This window comes from Pristiophorus japonicus, chromosome 19, assembly GCF_044704955.1.
Source record: "Pristiophorus japonicus isolate sPriJap1 chromosome 19, sPriJap1.hap1, whole genome shotgun sequence".
Lineage (NCBI taxonomy): Eukaryota > Metazoa > Chordata > Chondrichthyes > Pristiophoridae > Pristiophorus > Pristiophorus japonicus.
Window position 1 is genome coordinate 36,737,166 of NC_091995.1, and position 25,302 is coordinate 36,762,467.

General features: G+C 44.5%; 1 protein-coding gene across 1 annotated transcript in view; it reads right to left on the reverse strand.

The window, feature by feature from the left end:
• Positions 1-24,960, reverse strand: part of LOC139230173 (complement C4-like) — a 192,202-nt gene extending 167,242 nt beyond the window's left edge. The window contains exons 1-8 of the mRNA XM_070862015.1: positions 24,762-24,960; positions 22,102-22,172; positions 19,892-19,977; positions 13,393-13,475; positions 8,090-8,177; positions 7,467-7,569; positions 1,721-1,850; positions 216-331 (exon numbers count right to left, since the gene is read on the reverse strand). Of these exons, the coding sequence (XP_070718116.1) occupies positions 216-331; positions 1,721-1,850; positions 7,467-7,569; positions 8,090-8,177; positions 13,393-13,475; positions 19,892-19,977; positions 22,102-22,172; positions 24,762-24,960 (876 nt within the window). The remainder of the gene's footprint in view (positions 1-215; positions 332-1,720; positions 1,851-7,466; positions 7,570-8,089; positions 8,178-13,392; positions 13,476-19,891; positions 19,978-22,101; positions 22,173-24,761) is intronic.
• Between the last annotated feature and the right edge of the window lie 342 nt (positions 24,961-25,302).

Genomic DNA, 25,302 nt, shown 5'->3' on the forward strand with positions numbered 1-25,302 from the left:
GCAATCTCTCCTGCGCGGATGTTCTTCTCCTGGAGTTGGGGAGGATCTGTATAGAGAAATCTTGACAGATCAGAAAAGCCGGTTTTCTGCGCATGCGCATCACGCCCCGAGAACCGGCTTTTGCGAGGCCTCGCCGGGTCCGTGCTCACATCATACTCACCCTGCGAGGCCGGAATTTTCGGCCCATTGTTTCAACCCACTGCAATGACACTCACCAGTACACTAAATGGAACTCTGGGTATGAAGTAGCCTTTTGTCTTTGATAAATCGATCACATAGGGCGAGGAAACAAACTTGATGTTTCTGAGTTCTACTTCCTCCATTTCACCACCTATAGGAAAACATAAGTTTGTATTTATTTTATATTTTCTTAAACTTTTGTTCTTATTTAATTTTATTGTATTTATTGTTATTGCATTTTATTTAATTATAATTAATTGTATTAATTTTATGTCTTTTCAAACTCTATGTGCAATAACTTTTAATGGAAATTATAATTAATGTCCCGATGATAATTAATTTGACGTCTCTCTATTATATTTTTTATATATATATGCCATTGGATGCCACCTATCAGCATCATGAAATCCTTGAGGAGTAGACCGAATTTTTTGCTTCAATAATGACAAGAAATCAATGAAGGAAAGCATTTGCTGAACTTAATACTATTAACAATGTTAATATACGGTAGCCTGAGAATTGCAACGTGTGTTATTGTTTCATGAATAGTGCATTCATACTAAATTCCCCAGCTACGACGGCGTCTGTAACCATCTGGTCTCATGTAACAATGCTGCAAACAGTAACTTCCAGGCTGCTCTAAGAAGCATAAATGTAAATACAACATTGAACTAAACTTGGTAATAAGCAAGTTCAAGATCCCCTTCAAGCCCCACACCATTCTTACGTAGACCTATATCACTCTTATTAGTTTTGTTTTTATTTATTCCTGGGATGTGGGCATCGCTGGCAAGGTCGGCATTTATTGCCCATCCTTAATTGCCCTTGAGAAGGTGGTGGTGAGCCACCTTCTTGAACCGCTGCAGTCCGTATGGTGAAGGTGCTCCCACAGTGCTGTTAGGAAGGGAGCTCCAGGATTTTGACCCAGCGACGCAGAAGGAATGGCCGATATATTTCCAAGTCAGGATGGTTTGTGACTTGGAGGGGAAAGTGGAGGTGATGATGTTCCCATGCGCCTGCTGCCCTTGTCCTTCTAGCTCATAGAGGTCACAAGTTTGAGAGGTGCTGCCGAAGAATCCTTGGCGAGTTGCTGCAGTGCATCTTGTAGATGGTACACACTGCAGCCACGGTGCGCCGGTGGTGGAGGAAGTGAATGCTGAAGGTGGTGGATGGGGTGCCGATCAAGCGGGCTGCTTTGACCTGAATGGTGTCCAATTCCTTGAGTGTTGTTGGAACTGCACTCATCCCAGGCAAGTGAGGAGTATTCCATCACACTCCTGATTTGTGCCTTGTAGATGGTGGAGAGGCTTTGGGGAGTCAGAATGTGAGACACTCACCGTCTCTGATCTGCTCTTGTAGCTCAGGTTAGTTCCAAAATGACAGAAGGGTAGGATCACCCAGTGCACAAGGACTGAAGGCGACTCACCAGCAGATTTTCGGGACAATTATGGGAGGATAATGAATGTGCCCTCGATAGCTTTGCCCACAGCCTGAGAACAACTATTATAAACATGTATAACAAGATATATGATTCACTTACTGGATGTTTCAAAAACAGTTACCGCTATATAGAGATGGTGTCCCACAAGATCATTCATACTATTCAAAGGACTGATTTTTTCCAATAGCTTTTGGGTTGTTAGGGAAGATGTCACCACTCCCCGCTTGACCTATAAGTGATAATAAATGTGCATATTATCCGATTCCGATTCAGTGCCTTTATTTTCACTCAATGTTTCCTCCTTGCTCCATCCCTCATATTTACATTTTAAGACTTTACCCTCAACATATCACAGATCTTATGATTCTGTATTTAATTGTGGTCGTGAAGCTAAACTGCATAAAATGAATGCTTGAAGGACTTGTTAAAATAGCTGATCAAATAATTTTGGATAATGTTGTTCAGCAATGGTACCGGACCCTCCCCTGTCAGATTCCATTGCAGAAATCCGTAAGGTAACTGGGTTAATACCCGGTAAAATAGTCGAAGAAGAATCTCCAACAAATGCATTGGAGTCAAATTGGTCATGAGCACTAGTGCAAAATGCGCGATACCCATTACACCCCGGCCGATTTGCATCTCCATTGAATTCAATGAAAAAGAAAATCAGGCAGAGTATAAAGCAGGCTACTGATTCGCTTTTGCCCAATTGTGTGTGGAAATGTATTTTTATCTAAGCTGATACCATACGGTATTTGTGTGCCCTTTGCAATATATATATATCAAAATGGAGTCCTGGCCCTTCCAGAACTTTCTGCATTTTAGCAGTCAGCTTGCATAAACAGCTAAACCTGGTTTGAGATGGCTGATGGCCATCAGACAGCTAGGAGACAAGTCATGCTGAGACAAGTACCCCACCATGGTGCTTTCCTATTGTCTACACTATAGGAGTTCCATGTCACCCCACCCTTATCTTCTAGCCATTATCTCTTGCAGAGACCTCATCCATTTGATGCAAACAGATAAACTGACCAGGAAATTGAACTATCCTGACACAATACAAGACAGGTAATAGCCCATTACCTATGACTCATGGAGTAATGGCCGGCTGGCCAACTGATAACCCTGACAAAAGGAAATATCTGGATACCATGTCAGGACCAAGATATAGTAATTAACTCTTTATCTGTATTCACTGACTGTGAGACAGAGCAATACACAGGGAGAGGCCATAACTTGGGTTTTACTGTATAAATATCTTGTTAAACTGAACCATTTCGGAGGTGTTCACTTAGCCCTTGACCGAGTGTAACCTGCCCCTTGCTAGCAAGCGAATTAAAGAAACTTCTACCGGAGCTGTAAGTGTCGGAGTCATTCTTTTCGGAGGTCGAGATTTCGACATGTGATAGTACCAAAGAACAATTTAAATTGCCCTTACGAACTGACATTTCGTCATTCAGCCATGGCTCAGTGGGTAGCACACTCGCTTCTGAGTCAGAAGATTGTGGGTTCAAGTGCCACTCCAGGGACTTGAGCACAAAATCTAGGCTGACACTCCAGTGCAGTGCTGAGGGAATGCTGCACTGTCAGAGGTGTTGTCTTTTGGGTGAGACGTTAAACCGAAGATGCTCTCTCAGGTGGACATAAAAGACCATACGGTGCTATTTAGAAGAAAATCAGGCGAGGCATCCCCGGTCTCCTGGCCAATATTTATGGTGAGAGCTATTTGCACTAGAAAAATGCTCTGATTGGCTCTCCATTATCACATAGCCTGATTGCTGATTGGATAAGCCACACCCAGAAGATTCTCTGGAATGTGTAATTGGAATCACCCAGCCCAAGTGCTGAGTGACATTGCAAAGTGTAATTCGAGCCATTCTGACTTCAGACCCCAGAGAGATTGGAGCTCCCCCATCCCAACACAAGTTCCTGATCCCATCCCAGCCCAAGTTCTTGACATTAACCCCACACCCCCTCAGCCCAAGTTCATGCATCCCCAAGCAGAAACGTCTGACTCACTCAGCCCAAGATGCTGAACCCATCCCACCACAAGTTCCTGACCCCATCCCAGCCAAGGTTGATGCCTCCCAAGCTCAAGTTCCTGACCTTACCACGCTGCCATAGATGGGACATTGTGTGTGGGTCACAGATTGTTAACAGGTTTATTGGGTATGTAGTCAATAGTGACAGTGCCGTGACTGCCGGATATCATCCACTCCAATGATGTCCCTTGTCACACACACACTGAGCTCTCTCTCTCCCCATCTGTCTCTCTCCCACCATCTCTCTTTCTCTAACCCGCCATCTCTCTCTCTCTCCCCCCGTCACTCTCTCTCTCGACCACCAGTCTCTCTCTCTCTCTCTCTCTCCCCATATCTCTCTCTATCCCACCCCCCTCCACTATCTCTCTTTCTCTGTCCTCCCCACTCCCCATCTCTCTCTCTCAATCTCTCCCCCCTCCCCCGTCTCTCTCTACCTGCCTGCTCCCCCCCGGTCTCTCTCTCTCGGCTCCCCCACCCCGCAAGTCTGGCTCTCACTCTCTCCCACTACCTCCGATGTTTTCTCTCTGAGCGAAATCTGCAAAAATGTTCCAAATAATGCAAAAGCTAGCAGCAAATCCAGCTCCAGCTCTAGGCGGCTCATGACTCGCACTTCTGACTTCTGGCTTCCTCATACATTGCACTGCACATGCGCAACTGAATCGAGGGCCCATGCTCAAAAAGTGGGTGGAGTTCAACGCATGCATACGCAGAAGGACGCACAGTAAACTAGTACAAATAGTCACTCTGAATATTTATCCCTCAATCATCATCACTAAAAAAAGATTATCTGGTCATTATCACATTGCTGTTTGTGGGAAAATTGGCTGCCTCAGTTCCCACATTACAACAGTGACTACAATCCAAAAGTACTTCATTGTCTGTAAAGTGCTTTGGGATGTTTGTGGACGTGAAAGGCGCTATATAAATGCAAGTCTTTCTTTATTCTATTTTCCTTACTTCCTTTCCTTTGTGTCAACATTATGCTCCTCCGCTCCAGACATGTGCCTGATTTAAAATGACACACCATGTTTAAAATCAGTGGTTTGAAAGTTGGGGGCTGGGAAGCCATACATTTTGCGCAATATGGGCTACAGACACAAAAGGGGATTTTTCTGCCCAGGGTTATGTCCGTTGACCATAATCCTGTCAGTATTATCATCTCTACCCTTGTGTTGCACTGCTTTCTTGTTCTTTTTTCGTTTTGTTGCTTTAAACGTCAGATTACACTCATTGGTGGTAATGCAGGATCAAGTCTTTATTGAAACTTCATACTATGCACAACCAGTATGAGAGTTCGGGTCTTTTCCATACTACACCATTCAAGTATGAGAGCTGCTGAGTCACACACTTCACAAAACCAGCGTATACTGTTGCTTTTGAGGCACACAATCTGATTCCAGTGTGCGCTGCTAAAACAGTGTTCACTTACATAAAAGGAGCGGCAAGCAGCGGCCTGGAGCAGTGTGGCGGCATATCACTGTAAGATACAGTGCGAGCTGGTGCAGGAGGGTGACGGCAGTGAAGAGGGCAACTGGATTGGATGTCATCAAGGCTCACGTCGGTGATTGGAGCGTGGGCAGTATAGCAGGAGCAGCGAGGTTGGAGCATAGGAGCGGCGAGTGATCGTGGAGCAAAGTGATTGGGGCCCAGGAGAGGCGCGAGTTCAGGGCTCAGAAGAGGCGAGGGCCCAGGGGCAGCACGGGCCAGCCCACACTGCGATATGTGGGCGCACTCGACCCGTGCAGCAGAGCTGGTCTCCAGTCAGCCTGGTTAATCCTTCCCACTGGATCAAGACCTAGCTCGCTCAAGGCCGTGTGGTGGCTGGTGTGCAACTATCACCACACGATAAAAAAAATCCACGCACAGGCATCTTCCACCCTTCAACATGCAGTTCGGGACCTATAATATCAGGTCCCTCATTGAAACACCTGTGAACTCATCCCTTTTTGGCGTGGAAGCAAGCCATCCTCGGTACGAGGGACTGTCTATGATGATGATGTTCACTTACATTTCTTACAATTATTTTTGCCTTTGATCACTACTTTCCATTACTACTATCAATAAACCATGGCACATCAAAGGATACATACTAATGCTAATACTAATACAATGGAAACTAAACAACCAAGCACTCAACTCTCCGAGTTGCTTTATTGCTGCAATCAATTCTTGGCGTCAATTTAATTACTATCACAGGTGACCAAATTGACACATTTGATGATATGGCTAACTGACTCTCACACCTTCTGATATCTACCTTCCTGTGAGGACATGCTCGGCTTTGATCTATTACCCAATTTACAGCCTGGGCTCAGCAGAAAGCTGCTTGAACTTGTAGCCTAGCTGATCTCACAGACTGCGCAGAGCGCACAGTGAGGTATTTGGGTAATACGGACATTAGCTCCCACACCTTGTATTACAACAATGGTGTTAATTGTTCTTTATTTGCAAATGATTTTAACTCCATGGGCTAGACTTTGCAAGTGGATCGCCCCCGCCCGATCCTTAGTGGTATTCCAACGGGTTGCATCTTTTTAAACAGCTGGAATACCGCTGGTGCGCGCTCCCGAGGTTTTAGGGTCATCCATGTCGCCGGCGGCAAAGCAGTCCAGTAGCAGAGTGCAGCGGGCAGCCAAACCGGGACAAAAGTCGGTGATCAGCTTACCTGTACAAAGGAAAGCAGAACCACTATCCAAAATGGCCAGAAAAGCTTCTCTGCGCATGCACGGCCATTCTCCTGCGTTTTTGTGGTCAAGGGTGACCCTGCATATGCGCAGAGAAGAGAAGGACTATCAGAGGTGCAGTACTGAGGGGTGGCTGCACTGTTGGAGGGGCAGTACTGAGGGACCGCCAGACTATTGGAGGGGCAGTACTGAGGGAGAGCTGCACGGTCAGAGGGGCAGTACTGAGGGAACACTGCACTGTCAGAGGGGCAGTACTGAACTGCACTGTTAGAGTGGCAGTATTGAGGGAGTGCTGCACTGTCAGAAGGGCAGTACTGCGGGAGTGCTGCACTGTCGGAGGGACAGTACTGAGGGAGCGCTGCACTGTCGGAGGGGCAGCACTGAGGGAGCACTGCACTGTCAGAGGGGCAGTACTGAACTGTACTGTTAGAGGGGCAGTACTGAGGGAGCACTGCATGGTCGGAGGGGCAGTACTGAGGGAGCACTGCACTGTCACAGGGGCAGTACTGAACTGTACTGTCAGAGGGGCAGTACTGAGGGAGCACTGCATGGTCGGAGGGGCAGTACTGAGGGAGCACTGCACTGTCGGAGGGATAGTACTGGACAATTGCGTTTCTTCACTATCCACGATATTCAGGACAACTCTCAAACAGAAAACAAAATGGAGGTAGCCATAACGCTGGGCCCAATTCAGGTAAGTACTTCAGAAATGGACGGTTTCCAGCGCAGTGATAACGGGCAGAAGTGGGCCTTCAAAAAGAACATTTTAGTGGAATTTCGCGCTGGGAGTGAAGTTTCCGAGATTTCTGGATGACCAAAGTGGGCGGGAGATTTGCAGCACGCTGGCGGTAGTGGTCCGTCTAAATTACCGCTGGCGCTAATCGGGAGCTGAAATAGGCCGTACCGGGGCGGTATTTTGCAATTTTTTATGAAAACGGTTGGTACCAGGACGGTAACTGGATGGTAAATGGGCGATGTGAGATGAAATTCCAGTGTTACATAACTTGATGACAACGCCTTTCTTAATTGATTCGTAAAATAACATATCAGCACCTCTTGTACCGTACCGACTGCCTCTCAGTGCCAGTTTATCAAGGTGGGCAGCGGGGATATGCTCACCGGCAGTTGTTGCTCCAGTCCATGTATGTAGGAATGGTTTGTTCCCTCAACAATTCCGAATCTCACGTATGCCATCCCTTCCACAGCTTTGCCGTAAGTGTGCCTGCAACAAATAATCAACAGGTTAACACACATGCCATCAAATATACTGCGCATTGTTCCAAAAATTGCCGAGCAAAGCAACATAACCCAGCAAGTTTACTGTTCTGGTCACTCGTTCGTGCTGAGTTCGTGAATCTCTGCCGGGTCGGGGCAAATGGATTTGGAACATTGGCTGAATTCGTTGATCATCGCTGTGTCTAAACCTTGAAGTTTCCCCCGAACACCATTGTGAGCGGGCCGTCAGCAGACGAGAAGACAGCAGTTTAGGAAGAGAGCCCATGTGCGTCTTCTCAAGACAATTAGGGAGAGGCACTCATTGCTGCCTTACTAGTATCGCTCACATCCTGAGAAATCTCATCTCAAACAGACTTCCAACTAGACATCTGTGTGTAAAATCTGGTTGTGATCTGAAAGTTGGACGCCCATTATAGATACTGCACAATTTTCTTTCCCGTAACCGATGTTAATACAGAGTGCAGAAGCAATGATGGCATTATATCAGATAAGAATATTTTACTCACTCTGCCAAGATTTTGAATTTGAATTCGTCGCTTGTAATCAGATAAAACATTTCCTGTGACTTCACCTCGACCTTGAAACTAGGGAGAACTTTGAAACATGATTTAATCAAATATAACCAAACTAAATCATAGCATTGATACTTAATGGAAAATACAATGCTTAAAGTCTAGCAGCCTTATTTGAATAATCAAGAACATGTGTAAAGCTTAGATTCTACAGTTGGAATATTAACCAGGAGGTAATTTTAACTTTTGGCCACAGTTTAAAACAGGCGATATTGGACCGGTCGCTGGTTACAAAGCTACCTGGATTTTCCGGTCTATGCTGGTCAATGGTTAGCCAATCAGATATCGCGTGTTTTACACTATCGCTGACAGTTGAAATTATCTCCAAAAAGTGTAAAATTATCTGCAATATATGGTGATATTGTAATGATTTAACATGCTAATATTGACTTTCTATTTTAAAGAAGGCATTCATAGATTTGAAATAATATTACCCCGCACTTGAACAGACAGTTGGGATAATTGTGACCTCCAGCGATATGGATCTGGCTGTCCATTATACGCATTGCCTGATATTCCTTTCCATTGCAGTCAATGGAAGAGAAAGCTGGGCGAGGTCTATAATAGGCAATCAATTTGATAGCGCCCGTTGAACACCATTGGCTACAGTAAAATGACCCCACCACGTGCTTGTTTCTCAACAGATACAAAATAGAAAAAACGGGATGTCAATGCCTTAGTCAACCATTTCCTAATATGGCACACATCATTAGCTTAAAACAAATGATGGATGGATGGACAGATGAACAGAGATAGATAGATAGAGAGAGAGATAGATAGACAAACAGATAGATAAATAGATAGACAAACAGATAGACAAACAGATAGACAAACAGATAGACAAACAGATAGACAAACAGAAATAAATAGATGGAGAAATAGATAGATAGATATATACACACACAGATATTAGACAGATAGATAGATAGATAGATAGATAGATAGATAGATAGATAGATAGATAGATATCAATAGATAGATAGAATCATAGAAACATAGAAAATAGGCGCAGGAGGAGGTCATTCAGCCCTTCGAGCCTGCAACACCATTCAATAAGATCATGGCCGATCATCACCTCAGTACCCCTTCCCCGCTTTCTCTCCATACCCCTTGATCCCTTTAGCCGTAACTCTGTCTTGAATATATCTAATGGACTGGCATCAACAACTCTCTGCGGTCGGGAATTCCGCAGGTTAACCACTCGCTGAGTGAAGAAGTTTCCCCTCATCTCAGTCCTAAATGGCTTACACCTTATCCTTAGACTGTGTTCCCTGGTTCTGGACTTCCCCAACATCGGGAACATTCTTCCTGCACCTAACCTGTCCAGTCCCATCAGAATTGTATATGTTTCTATGAGATCCCCTCTCATCCTTCTAAACTCCAGTGAATACAGGCCCAGTCGATCGAGTCTCTCCTCATATGTCAGTCCTGCCATCCCAGGAATCAGTCTGGTGAACCTTCGCTGCACTCCCTCAATAGCAAGAATGTTCTTCCTCAGATTAGGAGACCAACACTGAACACAATATTCCAGGTGAGGCCTCACCAAGATCCTGTACAACTGCAGTAAGACCTCCCTGCTCCTATATTCAAATTCCCTCGCTATGAAGGCCAACTTCTTCACCGCCTACTGTACCTGCATGCCAACTTTCAACGACTGATGTACCATGACACCCAGGTCTCGTTGCACCTCCCCTTTTCCTAATCTTCCACCATTCAGATAATATTCTGCCTTCCTGTTTTTGCCACCAGAGTGGATAACCTCACATTTACCCACATTATACTGCATCTGCCATGCATTTGCCTACTCACCTAACCTGTCCAAGTCACCCTGCAGCCTCTTAGCATCCTCCTCACAGCTCACACCGCCACTCAGCTTAGTGTCATCTGCAAACTTGGAGATATTACACTCAATTCCTTCATCTAAATCATTGATTTATATTGTAAATAGCTGGGGCCCCAGCACTGAGCCCTACGGCACCCCACTAGTCACTGTCTGCCATTCTGAAAAGGACCCATTTATCCCAACTCTCTGCTTCCTGTCTGCCAACCAGTTTTCTATCCATGTCAATACATTACCTCCAATAACATCTTTAATTTTGCACACCAATCTCTTGTGTGGGACCTTGTCAAAAGCCATTTGAAAGTCCAGATACACCACATCCACTAGTTCTCCCTTGTCCACTCTACGAGTTACATCCTCAAAAATTTCTAGAAGATTTGTCAAGCATGATTTCCCTTTCATAAATTCATGCTGATTTGGACCGACACTGTCACTGCTTTCCAAATGCGCTGTTATTTCATCTTTAATAATTGATTCCAACATTTTCCCCATCAATGATGTCAGGCTAACGGGTCTATAATTCCCCGTTTTCTCTCTCCCTCCTTTCTTAAAAAGTGATGTTACATTAGCTACCCTTCAGTCCATAGGAACTGATCCAGAGTCGATAGACTGCTGGAAAATGATCAGCTTTGCATCCCCTATTTCTAGGGCCACTTCCTGAAATACTCTGGGATGCAAACTATCAGACCATGGGGATTTATCGGCCTTCAATGGCATCAATTTCCCGAACACAATTTCCTGACTAATAAGGATTTCCTTCAGTTCCTTCTTTTCCCTAGACCCTCTGTCCCCTAGTATTTCCGGTTATTTGTGTCTTCCTTCGTGAAGACAGAACCAAAGTATTTGTTCAATTGGTCTGCCATTTCTTTGTTCCCCATTATAAATTCACCTGATTCTGACTGCAAGGGACCTGCATTTGTCTTCACTAATCTTTTTCTCTTCACATATCTATGGAAGCTTTTGCAGTCAGTTTTTATGTTCCCAGCAAGCTTCCTCTCATACTCGATTTTCCTCCTCATAATTAGACCCTTTGTCCTCCTCTGCTGAATTCTAAATTTCTCCCAGTCCTCAGGTTTGCTGCTTTTTCTGGCCAATTTATATGCCTCTTCCTTGGATTTAACACTATCCTAAATTTCCCTTATTAGCCACGGTTGAGCCACTTCCCCATTTTATTTTTACTCGAGACCAGGATGTACAATTGTTGAAGTTCATCCATGTGATCCTTATATGTTTGCCACTGCCTATCCACCGTGAACCCTTTAAGTATCCTTTGCCAGTCTATTCTAGCCAATTCACGTCTCATACCATCGAAGTTACCTTTCCCTAAGTTCAGGACCCTAGTCTCTGAATTAATTTTGTCACTCTTAATAATGAATTCTACCATATTATGTTCACTCTTTCCCAAGGTGCCTTGCACAACAAGATTCATAATTAGTCCTTTCTCATTACACATCACCCAGTCTCGGATGGCCAGCCCTCTAGTTGGTTCCTTGACATATCGGTCGAGAAAACCATCTCTAATACACTCCAGGAAATCCTCCTCCACCATATTGCTACCAGTTTGGTTCGCCCAATCAATATGTAGATTAAAGTCACCCATGATAACTGCTGTACCTTTATTGAATGCATCCCTAATTTCTTGTTTGATGCTGTCCCTAACCTCACTACTAATGTTTGGTGGTCTATATACAACTTCCACTAGCATTTTCTGCCCTTTGGTATTCTGCAGCTCTACCCATACAGATTCCACATCATCCAAACTAATGTCCTTCCTTACTATTGCGTTAATTTCCTCTTTAAACAGCAATGCTACCTCACCTCCTTTTCCTTTCTGTCTATCCTTCCTGAATTTTGAATACCCCTGGATGTTGAGTTCCCAGCCTTGGTCATCCTGAAGCCATGTCTCCGTAATCCCAATTATATCATATTCGTTAGATAGATATTATATTAGATAGATATCGATAGATATTAATAGATACGCAGATAGCTAGATAGCTAGACAGATAGATAGATAGATAGATAGATGGATAGATATAGATTGATCCACCCTTATTGCATGGTGGATCACGCGCCATTGATGGAACCCAGCCAATTGCAAGTTCCATTGCTTTCAACAGAAATGAAAATCAGCCGGTCTCATGACCAGTAGGCAATACACTGCCTGGTTGCCTTTTCACTTTTGTGGCAAGTCGGAAAATGAGCGGCAGTGAATAGCCCGTCTGTTTCACAAATCGCCCGATTGTCATTTCCGTTTACTTCAAAGAAGACCAAAATATGGCTGGGTGTAAAATGGTAATCCCTTCTGATACCACGCATTTCGTGCCCGGTGGGACAAGTGAAAATTCAGCCCCACGTGTACTTTATTCCCCAAGCAATGACAGTGAAAATTAGCTCCATATATGGATAGGGGCAGAAAGACAACTTTTGGTTTGAATTATTCTCTCCCTTTACTGCATGAACTGTGGATAGAAAATTCATCTTTGAAAAATTGCGTCTCAATCAAGCACCTGAGGATTGGCCCTAAAATGCCGGCCTCCCCGGGTCTGTATGGCATGTATACGGACGCAGGAAGGCATTGCAAAAGCCGTTTTTTGGCGCGCGATGCTTCTAATGCTGTAAACCGGCTTTTCCGATCTGTCAAGTTCTGGCTTGACAGATCCAATGCATCCCCGGGAGAAGGACATTCGTATGGGTGAGATTGCAGTATTTGCCCATCCCTTGGGCAGCGAATGTCCTGAAAACACTTGCGCCTGGTAAAAGCAGGCACATAGCCTACTTTTACCAGCATAAGAGTTTTAAAACATATATAAAACATAAAAATAAAATTTAAAAACACATTTTTCTGTTAAAAACCCTATTCAATAAGATAAGTTTATTTTAATCCCTAATTACAAAACTTAAAAATATAATCGGAAAAATATGTCTTTTTTCTCAGACATTTATGAACTTTAATTTCAATTAATTTTAATTATGTGAGGTGTGTTTATTATTTATGTTGTGTTTAATGTGTTTGTTTTCATTTGCATTAATAGCAATGAGAACTCGTAGATACAGAGTTCTCATTGCTCTTAATGGAGAATACTTTACCTGATTGGTTGAGCAGTCACATGTGACAACACCTTCTGCGTTGGAACCTAGAGGACGGGAGTGCACTCCACAGTGCGGGAAGAGAAGGCTTCCCCACTGGAATCGCAGGTACCTCCGGGACCACGAGGTAATTTCGTAAAAATTCTCGGGTCGGAGACGTTTGTCCGAAAGAATAATCCTACCGGAATTTCAGGGCCAATAAACCGTGAGATTTAAGAACCTCTCAAACGTAACTTGAAGACCTGGCAGAAACAACTGAAAATAATTCATACTTTTTTTTCTCCCAAAATATTAACGTTAACAAGGTTACCGAATTCCTTGACCTCAAATTGCGCGGATGCGAGGGATGCTGGTGACTCGTAAAACTGCACCTCAATTCGCCAGTTGCCGGGCCTGTTTAGAAAAGGAAAACGGAACATCCTTCAGTATTTTTCTCGATTCTATCTCACAATGGTTACACCTCGATAATAAAAATAAATAGAGATGATGAATGTATTGGGGTAAAAATTCGACTTGGGCACTGACGCTAAACCAACATATTCTATCGGTCGCCTGTTATACTATCCTTCTGTGTTTCATGCACAAGTACCCCTGGGTCCCACTGTACTTTGCAATCTTTTTCCATTTAAATAATACAAAGGTGGGAGGAAAAGCAATGTGTGAGGAGGACACAAAAAATCTGTAAAAGGATGTAGAAAGGCTAAGTTAGTGGGCAAAAATTTGGCAGATGGAGTATAATGTTGGAAAGTATGAGGTCATGCACATTGGCAGAAAAAAATCAAGGAACAAGTTATTATTTAAACGGAGAAAAATTGCAAAGTGCTGCAGTACAGCAGTACCTGGGGGTATTTGTTCATGAAACACAAAAGGATGGTATACAGGTACAGTAAGTGATCAGGAAGGCCAATGGTATCTTGGCCTTTATTGCGAAGGGGAAGGAATATAAAAGCAGAGAAGTCTTGCTACAGCTATACAAGGTATAGGTGAGGTGACACCTGGAATACTGCGTGCGGTTTTGGTTTCCATATTTACGAAAGGATATACTTGCTTTGGAAGCAGTTCAGAGAAGGTTCACTAGGTTGATTCCAGGGATGAGGCGTTTGACTTATGAGAAAATGTTGAGTAGGTTGAGCCTCTACTCATTGGAATTTAGAAGAATGAGAGGTGATCTTATTGAAACATATAAGATTATGAGGGGCCTTGACAAGATGGATGCAGAGAGGATGTTGCCACTGATAGGGGAGACTAGAACTAGAGGGCATGATCTTAGAATAAGGGGCTGCCCATTTAAAACTGAGATGAGGATAATTTCTTCTCTCAGAAGGTTGTAAATCTGTGGAATTCGCTGCCTCAGAGAGCTGTGGAAACTGGGACATTGAATAAATTTAAGACAGAAATAGACAGTTTCTTCAATGATAAGGGGAAAAGGGGTTATGGAGAGCAGGCAGGGAAGTGGAGCTGAGTCCATGATCAGATCAGCCATGATCTTATTGAATGGCGAAAAGGCTCGAGGGGCCGTATGGCCTACTCCTGTTCCTATTTCTTATGTTCTTATACATCCCGCCTGATATTCAGTTCTACTGAAGTCAACAGACTGAATATCGGTGCTGAAAAGTGTTGCTCTGAAAACCCACATGGGTCTGAGCTATACCTGCCTTGTTGTGGGACATGTGGAACATTCTTTGTTTCAGTCCTATTCGGGTCCCTTCCCTCACCTCTTTTTCCGACATTGATGACTGTACCGGTGCCGTTTCCTGCTCTCGCCTTGAACTTGAAAATGTCATTCACTTTGCATCCAATTTCCCCCTTCCCTCACCTTCACCTGGTCCATCTCCAACTCTTCCCTTCCCTTCCTCGACTTCTCTGTCTCCATTTCTGGGGATAGGCTATTGACAAACATTCACTGTAGGCCCACTGAGCTACCTGGACGACACTTCCTCCCACCCCACATCCTGTAAGAACTCCATTCCATTCTCCCAGTTTTTCCGTCTCCGTCGCATCTGTTCTGACGATGCCACCTTCCATACTAGTGCCTCTGATATATGTTCCTTCTCTCAGACTGAATATAGGGCTGGGACTTTAGTCGGCAGCTGATATGATACTGCCTGCTGGTCGCAACCCACCCAACATGATTTCCAGTCCCACTGCATTTTGGGCATTTCTTCGCTGAAGGTTGTAATGTATTTGCTTCAGGGGTCATTTGCTTAAGAATGCATAGCAACACATTGCTATTAAGAACTAGTCGGTTTATTAGCAAAAGGTTTAACAATCACATAACACCTTCCCAGTTCATCCACCAGCCTCACAACCACCTGCCTCATCGTGGATCTCCCAAACCCAACTGGCTGGAGTTTTATTGAGTCTGATGAACTTCACGTCATCAGTTAAGCCACTCTCAACTCAATAACTGTACAACTATTTTGGTAAAACAATAAATTAAGTGCCCCCTTATTAAAGGGACACAAATACCGACAAATTAAACTTTTAATTTAAACGGGCAAATTAAAATTTGGTGGCCGGGCGATGATGTACTCCATTCTCTCCGGCGCCCACCTCTCGCGGAAGGCCGCGAGCGTACTGGTGGACACCGCGTGCTCAATCTCCAGGGATACCCTGGTTCGAATGTAACCACGGAAGAGAGGCAGGCAGTCGGGCTGAACGACTCCCTCGACCGCCCGCTGCCTTGACTGATTAATGGCCAGCTTGGCCATGCCCAGGAGCAGTCCTACGAGGAGGCCCTCCGACCTGCCCGCTCCCCTCCACACAGGATGCCCAAAGATCAGGAGCGTGGGACTAAAGTTCAACCAGGATTTGAGGAGCAGCCCCTTTAAATATTGGAAGAGGGGCTGCAACCAGACACACTCAACATAAACATGGAACACGGGCTCCTTTAGACCGCAGAAATTACAGGCGGCCTCAATAGCTGTACAACTATTTTGTTGTGAACAAAATAAAACATTAAATCAAGTTCCCCCTGATTAAAGGTAGGGGACACGCCAAACACTTTCAAACAAGCGCCCCCTTGTTTTTTTTTTTTGAGGATACTAAAAACACAAATTATACAAGTGCCAAAAGTGGGGCCACTAAAACCGGCACAATAAACAAATTAAACTTTAGACAAAAAAAATCAAATTAAAATTTGGTTGCCGGGGGGGAGCGGATGATGCACTCCAGTCCCTCCGGCGCCCACTTCTCGGGGAAGGCTGCGAGCGTACCGGTGGACAGCGCGTGCTCCATCGCAGGGAATGAAAAGGTCAGTGTTGAGAGTCTATTTTTTTAACAATTACTTACCTCTTTTACCTGTGGAGGGCTGTTGGTAGCCTCCCTTGCATTTTTTTGCAGGTATCACATGGTCGACCTCGCCTCCTGTTTAGGCGCTAGGATACCGGTATCCTAGCGGCTCAGATTGAGAAGCGCTCCTGCTCTCCCGCTCCACGATGGGCCTCTAGCACCCAAAGAGGATTGCGCAAAGCTTCCTTTAGCGCTCCGCTCTTCTCTTGGGGCGGTAAAACTGAATATCCCACTTTGAGGTGGTGGACATCGCCCAGCACTAAAGGTAGCACCCCGGCACCATCACTGCCTCAATACCGAATTTTTAGCCCTCGTTATTGTGGGGAGAAACAGGCCTTCGGCATAAAATGGGGATGACGACCCTCAACCCATTTTCCACTCTGCTCCATTTTATATTCAAGGAAATTAAAATGTGGCCCAGTGTAAAATGGGCTGCCAATTAAAGAAGGAATTCCATGGAGACTGGGTGACTCCTTGCTACCAGGACCCATGTGCCTGACACACACATGGTACAATTGCCTCTGCTTGCTCTGAATCAGGAAACTAGTTGCAAATCCTACCTGCGGCAAGAACACGGACACCCAGCTTGTAAAATTAGGTGGCACTGTTAGTGGTTGACCAGGTCAATGCTGCGCTGCACTATTATGCACGTGTCTCATTTCCAACTGCTGCTGAATTCTCAGCCAGCATGCAGCTCAGACTTAAAGAAAGACTTGCAGTTCTATCACGCCTTTCATGACCACTGGACATATCAAAGACAATTAAGTACTTTTGAAGTGTAGCCACGGTTATAATGTGGGAAAGGCAGCAGCCAATTTGCGCACAGGAAGGTCCCACACACAGCAATGTGATAATGACCCAGATAATCTGTTTCTGTTACGTTGATTGAGGGTTAATTATCTCTTCTTCGAAATAGTGCCCTGGGATCTTTTACGCCCACCCGAGAGGGCAGACGGGGCTTCGGTTTAACGTCCCATCCAAAAGACAGCACCGCACTCCCTCAGAAGTGCACAGACTGATTTATGTGCTCAAGTCCCTGCAGCGGGATCTGAACCCACCACAGTCTCACCCAGAGGCGAGTGTGCTACCCACTGAGCCACAGCTGACACTGGTTCACGACCTGTGACTAATATGTTGGACATCTTGGCGAGTAGTTTCACATTTGTTGCCATGCGTTACGATAGCACAGCTGTCCCATTTAATTCCACTTTACATTCTCAAATCTATAGATGATGCTTGTCATTTGCTCAAAATGCTCAACCTGAAGCCCATTCCAAATGTAACAAGTAGCATATCAGTGTCAGATTCTTTGATTATGTCAGCCTTGGTTGAGTGGCAGCTCTCTCGCCGATGAGTCAGAAGGTTGAGAGAGAGGGTACAAGCTAGTCAATTCAAATAAAAACATCTTGAAGGATTTATAAGAGACCAACTCCAGAGACTGGAACACATAACCTAGCCTGAAACCTCACTGCAGTATTAAGGGAGTGCTACACTGTCGGAGGTGCCTTTTTTCAGATGAGATGTTAAAACGAGGCACCCTCTGTCCTCGCACGTGGACGTAAAAAGTTCTCATGACATTATTTCGAAGAACAGCAGGGGATTACTGGTGTTCTGACCAAAAGTTATCCCTCAACCAATGCCATTAAAAACATTATCACATTGCTGTTTATGGGAGCTTGCTGTGTGTAAATTGTCTGCCACGTTTCCTACATTACAACAATGATTACGCTTCAAAAGTAATTCATTGGGTTAAAGTGCTTTGGGACACCATGAGGTCATGAAAGGAGCTATATAAATGCAAATATTTATTTCCGTTTTCTTTATTGTAAAGCCCTTGGAAGATGTGAGTGTTGCAAGGTTCTTAATTAGCAGTTGCAGCTTGAATGTGGGCCCTGTAGAATTATGGACTTAAAAATCCTGTAAGTTTGTGTTTGGACTTGATATGTATAACAACCATAGATGGAACAGTTTGCCATGAAAACTATATGGCGCGGAGTATCAATGGTTAGTCTCATACTGCATTGTCTTTCTGCGGATCTGATCCAGCGTCTTCAGTCACTACTCAGTACACTGGAGTGCGAAACAGGGAAAATCCTTATTCTGACCATCTCAGCCAGGACAACAGGCACTCGGAGAATCATTAAACAGGTGCTGCTTTGCTCTATCGCTTACCTACAGCCTTATTTTTTTATTTGTCATCATCATCATAGGCAGTCCCTCGGAATTGAGGAAGACTTAGCATGGGTTCTTAGGTGGCTGTCCAGTCCAATACGAGAACCACAATCTCTGTCGCAGGTGGGACAGACAGTGGTCGAAGGGAAGGGTGGGTGGGACTGGTTTGTCGCACACTCCTTCCACTGCATGTGCTTGATTTCTGCATGCTCTCGGCGATGATACTCGAGGAGCTCAGCGTCCTCCCGGATGCACTTCAACTTCCCTTGCTTTTTCTCGATCAATCACTGCCCATAGAAATTATGGAAGTGCCAAAAATACTTTTGAACAATTTTCAATGTTTTTTCCCCGAGGGTCAGAGAATGTTTATTGCCCATTTCCGGGCCGCCATTCATACACCGTGAAGTAATCCGTCCATTGAATCAGGCTGGCAGCAATCTAGCTCATGATTTGTGTCTCCCTTGCTTGGGTCAGTGTGGAAAGGGAGCCTATTAATATGATATAAATGATTCAGCTAACGTTAGTGTCAAGTGCAGATTGACAATAACACGGTGACCCAGTGGGATATTAGGTCCCAAGATATTAAGGGGAACAGAAGGGGTAGATAGAGAGAAACTATTTGCGCTGTTTGGGGATTCTAGGACTAGGGGGCATAGTCTAAAAATTAGAGACAGACCTTTTAGGAGTGAAATTAGGAGACATTTCTCCACACAAAGGGTGGTAGAAGTTTGGAACTGTCTTCCGCAAACTGCAATTGATGCTAGGTCAATTGTTAATTTTAAATCGGTTTTTGACAGCTTTCGGTTAACCAAAGGTATTAAGGGATAAGGAGTCGGGTCGAAGATCTTATTGAATTGCGGAGCAGGCTCGAGGGGCTGAATGGCCGATTCCAGTTGCTATGTTCCTATAGCATATAACAGTCGGAGGTCATTCGGTCCATCGTGCCAGTATCCGGTAAGGATGGCAGATTTCCTTCCCTAAAGGACATTAGTGAACCAGATGTTTTTTTTACAAAAATACAGTAGTCACCATTACTGATACTAGCTTTTTATTATTCCAGATTAATTTATTCTTTGAATTTAAATTCCCCAGCTGCTGTGGTGGGCTTTGAAGTGTCCCATGTCTCTGGATCATTGGGTCTAGTAACATAACCATCAAGCTACCGTTCCCAATAACACTGTGTTATATTCTTGCTGAGTTCACTGGTTGACAAGAACCAGAGGGTACAATATTCACCGACTCTGTACAAACTAGCTGGTATATTTAACAAAAAGATGCATGTTCTTAAAATGCGTAGAATCTTGTCGGAGCGGAAGGTTCATCTCTAAAATACTTTTATAACTCACTCTGCGTTATCCGGGATCTTTAATTGCCGTGTGAATACTTTTCCTGACTGCATCAACAAGCTGGGCAACTGCACATTTCTGGAAGTCTAGGAGGAGAATTGAATGCATTCAAATTTGGAGTGAATACAGCAGCATTTCTTAATGCTGTTCATATCTGGCGGCGTTTACACACCATTTTATATCAGGTCACATGTAATTAACACAATAATTGCTGCAGAATTCTCCTGATACTGCGGTGGAAGTTTGGTTAAAGCCTCCTAACCCCCCAAAAAACTCGTGAAATGGTGTTCCACTATAGGCTGCTTGTCCAGGTTTCCATGGAGTTATGGAGTTATGGTAGGAGAATTGGGCAACCCCCAACCACCCCACCCCCCACGCCCCAAAAACTGAAGTTAAAAATTCAAGATGCATTTCAAATCTCTAATAAAGAACAATTCTCAATTAATTAAAGTTAGACCCAGAGTGAAATTTAATAAATCAGCATTTTAAAAATATGGTACATAAGAATAAATCGGACTGTGCACAATAAGTAATAATCAACAATTAGACGAAATCACATGTCTAATTGACTTCTGTTAATTAATGTGCCCGTCAACATAATTGGAAATAAAATGGAGTTATATGATCTGTGATTCCACTATTTGTACAGAAACATAATTCAAAATTGCTTACCACTATAGATTTTGACTTATGCTGTACATCTTTGATTAACAATAGAAGCATAGAAGCATAGAAGTTTACAGCACGGAAGGAGGCCATTTCAGCCCATCGTGTCTGCGCCGGCCGACAAAGAGCTAGCCAGCCTAATCCCACTTTCCATCTTTTGGTCCGTAGCCCTGTAGGTTACGGCACTTCAAGTGCACATCCAGGTACTTTTAAAATTTGGTGAGAGTTTCTGCCTCTATCACCCTTTCAGGCAGTGAGTTCCAGACCCCCCACCATCCTCTGGATGAAGAAATTTCCCCTCAAATCCCCTCTAAACCTTCTACCAATTACTTTAAATTTATGCCCCCTGGTTGTTGACCCCGCAGGGATATGCAGGGCTACTACAGAGGTTTAACATTGCACAGCTTACCAGTACAGAGCACTGGTGACTTTCCCACTGCTTTTCCAACTAGGACCATGAAATAGAATGGATAGTATACCTGGCCAGAACATTGAAAATTGAAGCCAAGGTACTTGTGGCTTGCTGTCGATCGAAAATTGGTGGAAAGCTGCATTTGGTCATCTGCTTTTGCGGTATGTATCGATGACTTAGACTTCAATGTAAGGAGCGTGAATGAGAAGCTTGCAGATGATACAAAACTTGGTTGAATGGTTGATAGTGAGGAAGATAGCTGTAGGCTGCAGGAAGATATCGATGGACTTGTCAGGTGGGCAGAACAGTGGCAAATGGAAGTCATTCTGCAGAAGTGTGAGTAAATGCATTTGGGGAGGGCTAACAAGGCAAGGGAATACACAATAATTGGTAGGATACTGAGGAATGTAATGGAACAGAGGGACCTGGGAGTTCATGTCCACAGATCCCTGAAGGTAGCAGGCCAGGTAGATAAGGTGGTTAACAAGGCATACGGGATACTTGCCTTTATTACCCAAGGCATAGATATCTGAGCAGGGAGGTTATGCTTGAAATGTATAAAACACCAGTTAGGCCACAGCTAGTGTACTGTGTGTAGTTCTGGTCACCACACCACAGGAAAGATGTGATAGCACTGGAGAGGGTACAGGGGAGATTGATGAGGATGTTGCCTGGACTGGAGAATTTTAGCTATGAAGAACGATTGGATAGGCTGGAAGAGAGGAGGATGACTGGAGGTTTAATTGAGGTGTATAAAATTATGAGGGCCTCGATAGAGTGGATAGAAAGACCTATTCCCCTTAGCAGAGGGGTCAATATCCAGGGGGCTGGATTTAAAGTAATTGGTAGAAGGATTAGAAGGGAATTGAGGGGAATTTGTTTCATGTGGAGAGTGGTGGGGCTCTGGAACTCACTGCCTGAAAGGGTGGTGGAGGCAGAAACCCTCATAGCATTTAAAAAAGTGCTTGGATGTGCACCTGAAGTGCCGTAACCTACAGGGCTACGGACCAAGAGCTGGAAAGTAGGATTAGGCTGGGTAGCTCTTTTTTGAACGGCGCAGACATGATGGGCCGAGTGGCCTCCTTCTGTGCCATAAATTTCTATGTTTCTACTTAATTCCAAATGTACTCACGTGAATGGCTATTTCAATCTTCTCGCTCACTGGTCTCATATAATGATCCAGAGTAAAGATCCTGTAATGCACTGCACAGTAAAAGACAACAAATGAACTCACCTCAGCACTAACACAAAAACTTCTGCCATTACCATCTCAATTTGGCCCAACATCTCTTTTGTCTCTCAAATCTCTGCTTCCTTCCACCCTATCACAGAACCTCACCTTTTATTCTTTCCTCCCTCCCTCTTTCAGTGCCCCTTGCACTTCCTTAAGAATGTTACATTTTGAACCGTTGCCAGTTCTGACAGAGGGTCATTGACCTGAAATGTTAACTTTGTTTCTCTCCACAGGGAGTCCTTGGCCAAAGACCGGTCAAAGTGGAGGACGTGCATCCGGGAGGGCGCTGAGCACCTCGAGTCCCGTCGCCGAGAGCATGCAGAAAGCAAGCACAGGCAGTGGAAAGAGCGTGCGGCAAACCAGTCCTCCCCACCCTTTCCTCCAACCACTGTCTGTCCCACCTGTGACAGGTTCCCGTATTAGACTGTACAGTCACCTGAGAACTCACTTATCGAGTGGAACCAAGTCTTGATTTTAAGGGACTGCCTATGATGATAATGGGTAACATCTCTCTTGGAGTCAGAAGGTCATGGATTCAAGTGCCACTCCATAGACTTGAGCACATAAATCTAGGCTAACACTTCCAGTGCTGTGCTGAGGCAGCGCTGCACTGTCGGAGGTGCCATCATTCAGATGAGATGATAAACCGAGGCCCCGTCTGCTCTCTCGGGTGGACGTAAAAGGTCCCGTGGCACTATTTCAAAGAAGAGCAGGGGAATTATCCCTGGTGTCCCAGGGCCAATAGTTATTACTCAATGAAAGTATAGATACATGTCTTTATTACATAGCTGTTTGTGGGAGCTTGCTGTGTGCAAATTGACTGCCACGTTTCCCACATTACAACAGTGACTACACACCAAAATTACTTCATGGGTTGTAAAATGCTTTGGGATGACCGGGGGTCATGAAAGGCGCTATATAAATGCAAGTCTTTCTTTTCCCTCTTTAGTTCTATCGAAGTTAATGGAACGGAGTATGAGGCGCAGAGTGTAACAGGCGACCGATACGACACCGCCCATTCTGTGCCTCCACCTGAGATGTCCCATTGCATAAAAAGGGCAATAGTGAGTCGGAAGCTCTCCCTTTTTCAGCATCCCAGCCAATCTTCTCAAAATATCGCCCTGTCCCTGTTTAAGTTGATTTGAAGATCTCCCATAGAAACCTGTTCTTAGTGATGTAAGACTTAGATGTAACTAATTTCACTGGAATATATCGGTATGTTTTGTTGCAATTTTCACCCTGTGTCCCTCCCCTCCTCCCCCCCCCCCCCCACCCCAAGCAGTCACTCATTGCAGGACTGCGCCACATAATTATTGTTAACATCGACTTTGTTACTAGTTGCATTGAACGCAATGGAAATAATATTAGACAGGTTGCAGAACTGACGCCTTCGACCATAATGGCCATTTAGCATTAACAACCACGACAACTTTCTACCTGTGTTGCTTTTGGTCTCCGATCGTCGCCTAGCTTTCATAATTGGAGGGACCGAACACAGGCTGCGCCAACCCATTCAACACACAGGCTTCGCTCGCCATTTCGGTCAATATATTAATGTAAATATTGAAACGTGTGCATTATAGCAGTACTCACCAAGTTCGTTGGGCGTGTATATTGGTTTGTCAGTCTGAATGAATATATAACCCTTTTTCGACGAGAGCAGGACGGGAACCAATTTCCTTTCTGGAAACAGTTGCGGGCTTTCAGCAGCAAGTGAGATGTGTTGTTTTTTCCGTAACCAAATGTTAGCATCCTTGATGCGGTCAGCGCGAGCCTGTGGGTTTGATACTATGGAGGTCAGTGGTGCTAAAATTGGTTAGTCCGCTTATACGTTTCTTTGAGTCACGGCCTCGTTCCAGTGCGACATGACCATTGATACCACACTGCAAGGATAATGATGGAGACTATCAACATATTGTTCACCTAACCAAAAACGTGTGATCTGCCTTTCCGTGATGGCATCAACGAGCTTCTGCGTCACAATTTTGAGTGGACATTTACTCCAATCTGTATTGGCCCAGCAATCCCGGCCTCACTGGGTCCCTCCGGAGTGGACAGTCCCGGGAAGGCATCGCGAAAGCCGGTTTGCAGCGCACAATGCGCATGCGCTGAAAACCGGCTTTTCCGACCTGTCAAGCTGGACCTTGACAGATCGTCCACATCTCGGGAGCGAGGACATTTGCAAGGGCAAGATTGCGAGATTTACTCATCTCTTGCCCAGCGGATGTCCTGAAAACTCTTGCTCCTGATAAAAGCAGGCGCATAGCCTATTTTTACAGGTGTAAGAATGTTAAAATACACAAAAACACAGTAAAATAACATTTTAAAAGCACATTTTATTGTTAAAAACGCTCCCCACTGTGGTAAGTTTATTTTAAACAATAATTTTAAACAACTTTTTAAAAAATCAGAAAAATAAATATTTTTGAAATACATAAATATGTTGTGCATTTTTTTAAATTTTTATTATTGGTTGTGTGTGTTTTGGGAGCTGTTTCTCATTCATAATAATGAGAACTCCAACAGTTCCCATTATTATGAATGAGAACATACTTTACCTGATTGGCTGCCCAGAGCCATGTGACTGCAGCTCCAGCCCTGCGCCCGTCCTGGCGTGCATGCACTGCGACGCGCAGTCAGTGGAGGCCTCAGGACCGGGAACTCGCGTGGGCACAGCAGCTTCAGGGAAGTGTGCTTCTTTTTCCTAGAATCCAGTCGAAAGCCCGCGGGAAGGAGAAACTGGACTTTCTGGGCCATTATTAACAAGTTTCTAATGCATGCAAAATTCTCAGACTATGTTGCTTTGCTTCTTTTCGTTAATATCATTCAATATCAATACTAACTCCCATTTGGGGATAGTCATGTGAAGGCCTTAGAGAGGGTGCAGAAAAGAGTTACAAGAATGGTTCCAGGGATGAGGGGCTTCAGTTATATGGATAGACTGGAGAAGCTGGGATTGTTCTCCTCCAAGCAGAGCAGGTTGAGAGGAGATTTGAGAGAGGAGATTCAAAATCACAAGGGATCTGGACAGAGTAAATAGAGAGAAAATGTTCCCGTTGGCAGAAGGGTCGAGAACCAGAGCGCACAGATTTAAGGTGA